The sequence below is a fragment of the Cardiocondyla obscurior genome, unplaced genomic scaffold, assembly GCF_019399895.1.
Source record: "Cardiocondyla obscurior isolate alpha-2009 unplaced genomic scaffold, Cobs3.1 scaffold31_0_849067, whole genome shotgun sequence".
Classification (NCBI taxonomy): Eukaryota; Metazoa; Arthropoda; class Insecta; order Hymenoptera; family Formicidae; genus Cardiocondyla; species Cardiocondyla obscurior.
In genome coordinates this window covers 15,985-20,043 of record NW_027228788.1, presented here as the reverse complement: position 1 = coordinate 20,043, position 4,059 = coordinate 15,985, and the positions used below count along the sequence as shown (strand labels likewise).

Here is a 4,059-nt window from a genome sequence, read left to right as displayed (position 1 = left end):
ATGTCTATCACAGACTCTCCTTGCGCCCGAATACATGTTGAGACTTTGCCTTTATTTAATAAAACAAGGTCCCACGAAGCCGCCCATTCTTCAAGAATTCTTCCTCTTCTATTAGTTAGCCGGGAACCCCAAGTTGTGGACCAGGCGTTGAAATCCCCGGCCAACACAACGGGTAACGGTCGGAGTCCACCGATGCACACTCCTATCTCCTCCAGCCACTCCTCGTACTCCGTGGAAGAGCCCGATGGTGGCAGGTATGTGCCAATTACAGCAATCGGGCCCCAGTGTACCGCGGCAAAGTGACGACCACGGCCAATCGGGGCGCAGGGAGGTGCTCCTTGCCACCATCTCCAAGTCAGCGCCACTGTCTTCGTCTTGTCTCCTATCCATGATGAATGATTCTCGGGGATGCGGTGCGGCTCCGAGATTACGCCTAATGTGCTGCCAGTCTCGGCCAGCGTGTGCAAGAACAGATCTTGCGCTGGGCGAGAGTGGCCAATGTTTGCTTGGAGAAGCGAAAGGGCCATTAATTAACGGCGGGTTTTCTTCCCTCCTCCAGGGGTTTCTTTCTCTGAGGCAGTGCGTTGGCAGGAGACGGGATGTCCACTTCCATCGCTGTCTCTTCACTGGTGCGAAGTTTGTTTCCTCCGCTCGGTGGGCTTCCTCTTCTGTTTCGGGTGGTACATTGTTTACCACCCAAGATGTGGTCGGCTCTTCTTCCGATGTCAGCGCAGATTGGGCATCTGGGAGTGGCCGTGCATACTCTCGCCACATGTCCCGTGTTTCCGCAACGGTAGCATTTGCCCGACCTATCCACCTTGTTCGGGCATCTCTCTCTTGTATGGCCCCGCTCCAAACACTTGAAGCATCTCATTGGGCGGGGATCCAGAAGGGCCACCTTGACCCTTGTCCAGCCTATGGCGAGTTTGCCTCCTTCCGAGGCCTTCTTTGCGGCAGTGAGTGGCAGCCTGAGCCACAGACTATTCATGCTGCCGGCAATCTGTCGCATGTCTCCAGCCTGTACGTCTTTTGGCTGACATAGACCTTTACTTGTCACAGCCTCGATGACCTCCTCCTTAGTTATGGAAGGCTCCAGCGGCCAGACACGCAGCTCCGCAGTTATAGTTGGGCGAGAGATCTTGACGTCCTCTCTGTTTGCCAACACCTCCTTCATTAGGCCGGCTAAAGCATCAGCCTTGCAATCGCTCTCTGATCCGGGTATTTGGATCAGCAGAGCGCCAGTCTCGTTGTGCGCATTGAGACTTTTTCGCTGATGCCCACCTCGGATAACTTTATCTTTGCTCTGACCTCTGCCATAAGTTTGTCATACTCCGCGCCGGGAGCTGACAGGACGACTGCAGAAGTTCTTGGAGCTCTTCTTCTCGTCTTCTTCTTTCCCTTGGGCTTCGCCGCAGGAATTTTGTTAGAAGAATTGGTGGCAGGTTTATCACCTCTTCTTTCCTCCCCTGTCGCGCATTAGCGGGCGCCGAAGAAGAGGAAGCTGTGGGTCTCGGCGGTTGTTTGGTCCCTTTTCTGGCCTTGCGTCCCACGACTTGAGACCATGTCTCTTTGTCTGTGGAGCGTGGGACAGGCTTCTCGGGAACATTCTCCTTCCGAGAGGTGGGACCGGCACTCGTCGGCCTTCTGCTCGTGGCCGTCTGTTTAGAGACAGACGGTTGCTTGGAGGAGGTAGAGATCTTAGATCTCTGGCCCTCGTCTTTTCCTATCTTCTTGGGATCTTCCTTCTTGGACTTGATCTTCTTGGGATCTTCCTCGGGAACCGGGCGCTTCTTGGTATTGTCCTTGGGGACGGATACCGTAGAGGTGTTTTCTCGGGCTCCGCTGGAAGAGACTCGAGGATCCAGTCGCTCCATTAGTGTGGTCGCCATGTCCCGCATCTGGGTTTGGACGACCTTGAAGAAGGCAGCTAACTTGTTGTCTATGATGCCCTCTATGTCCTTGCTGGGCGTTTTACGCCGAGGGAGCAAAACTGAAGGTCCAGCGTCTTCGCTGTCAGAAAGGACTTTACTGTGTCCTTTTAATGGCGGCCTCATTGCTGGTGGCCACTCCTTCTTAGATGGCAAAACTACAGATGGAGGAGGCGGAGCGGTAGACGACTCAGCCACCTCACCAGCTTCTACCTCCATTGCGATGTCGTCCGCGTTTTCCTCTCTTGTTGTCGGTGATGAAGTTGGGGGACGAATTATCGCGGCCTCGCGAGCTTGCTTCAGTTCTTCTCGCAACTGAAGTACTTCAGCCCTCAGCTGATCGATTGTTCCGACGTCCGTGGTCTCCGCAGGAAGTACCTTGCGGGACATGGCATCTGCACTTATCTCAATCCTGAGTGCTGCCTCTCTAAGTATGCGAACAAATCCGCCTTTCAGATTGCCGGACTTGACCGCAACTCCCTCTATCTTTTTGGCTGTTTGTAAAATGTCAGCCGCAAGTGCCTGAATGGGCAGGCCGGTAGACTCCTGCTCTATCTTCTCAGCCATTTGAGTGCGGCGTTTGCCCTTAAAGTCGGAAGGGTCATATCCACCTTCGGCAATTTCTCTCATGGTTCTTATTTCGTCTTTGAGAGATTGCAACTCCTTGGTCTTCTCTTGAATTGCCAAGATGCGGACGCCTTTGCCGGTAACGACGGGTCTTCCTCGTTTCTCTCTCTGGTCCTCCTCGAAGGGATTATCTTCCGATGAAGAAGAATTCGATGCCATACGACGAGTCTTCGTCTTGATGTCGCGGTTGTTTCTTCTCCGAGTTCTCTTGGCTGCTCCTGATGCGGTAGTTCGTATGGAAGCATCTGATGCGTCCGACGACTCGATGTTTATCACGTCGGTGTCCGCGTTCTCCTCTATGTCATCTGCTTCCATTGGGCGGGATAGCCGTTTGTCGTCCTCTTCCGTGGCCGTGGTTGCGCCGGTTTCCGTAAGCGCTGTCGCCGGCGGAGGCGAGCCAGCATTTGGTCTCACAGCGCTGAACAACACCTCTTCGTCAGACGGTTGGTTCGTCTTGCGATTAACTTTGGCGCGCGCCTTACTCTTCGGGCCAAGTTTATTAGCTCTGGCCTTCTTTACCACCTTCATGTCGACTATCCGGGGAAGTTTCATATATTCCCCGTCTGTATCCGTAAAAGGGGCGGCCACTCTTCGCGTATCTTCTCCTGAAGATAGCCTGGATTGATGATCCTCTCCGTCGGACCGATCTTCATGCGAAAACATCGCAGACGCTGTAGCCACCAGCGCCCCTGCGGAGCAAGCGCTGGATTGCCCGTCGTTGGATGACGACATGGCGGGAGCCGGGACGGCACTCCCACCACGCCGGTCTCTGAGGATCCGACCCCCCTGAGACGGTAAAATCTGCTTCTGATTGGACGTCATTTCCATGATAATCCTTGTGTCATGATGATTTGGATGGGGTTTTCTCCCTTAGGCCGATTGGGTGCCCGCCCTGTCGACTCCGACCTAGCCGCTTCTTTCTTCTAGAGACGCGCCACGAGCCCCGCCTCGGAATACGTCCGAGCGGCCTCGTGGCGGTCGCAACCTCCTCCCCGGGGTGACCAGGCCCACCTCGGAGACTTCCGAGCGGCCCGAAACACCCCCTACGTCATCCCTGGGGTGCCCAGCCCGCAGGCCGGAACACCCTACGCCCCCGGAGACCGTGGGGTCACACCCCCAACCTAACCTAACCTAACCTAACCTAACCTAACCTAACCTAACCTAACCTAACCTAACCTAACCTAACCTAACCTAACCTAACCTAACCTAACCTAACCTTTTTTTTTTTTTTTTATAGTGGGGAATGCACTCTTTACACATACCCTCTCCCTGGGGAAGGGAGAGGGGTATGTCGGGCTCAGGTCTTATGCCGCGAGGCTGCCCACTACCGACTAAACCCCCACTTTTGCCCGCATATGGTGCCGTGACTTGGGGAGGTTGAGGAATCACGTGCGTATACTTCTCAACCTCCCCGGCACCGACCCACCTGACTTGTGGGTCCCCCGCGCCGCTCATTGGACTTAGAGCGGCAGGGCCCGCACTGTAACCTAACCTAACCTTTTTT

The 4,059-nt window shown here is 54.8% G+C and overlaps 2 protein-coding genes across 2 annotated transcripts; both read right to left on the bottom strand.

Moving 5' to 3' along the window:
• Positions 1 to 526: 526 nt before the first annotated feature.
• LOC139112566 (uncharacterized) lies at positions 527 to 1,174 on the bottom strand. The gene has a single exon (XM_070673655.1). It carries the CDS (start codon positions 1,172 to 1,174, stop codon positions 527 to 529), a length of 648 nt encoding a protein of 215 aa, XP_070529756.1.
• Positions 1,175 to 1,292: 118 nt separating this feature from the next.
• Positions 1,293 to 3,287, bottom strand: LOC139112565 (nucleolar and coiled-body phosphoprotein 1-like). The gene has a single exon (XM_070673654.1). It carries the CDS (start codon positions 3,285 to 3,287, stop codon positions 1,293 to 1,295), a length of 1,995 nt encoding a protein of 664 aa, XP_070529755.1.
• Positions 3,288 to 4,059: the final 772 nt, after the last annotated feature.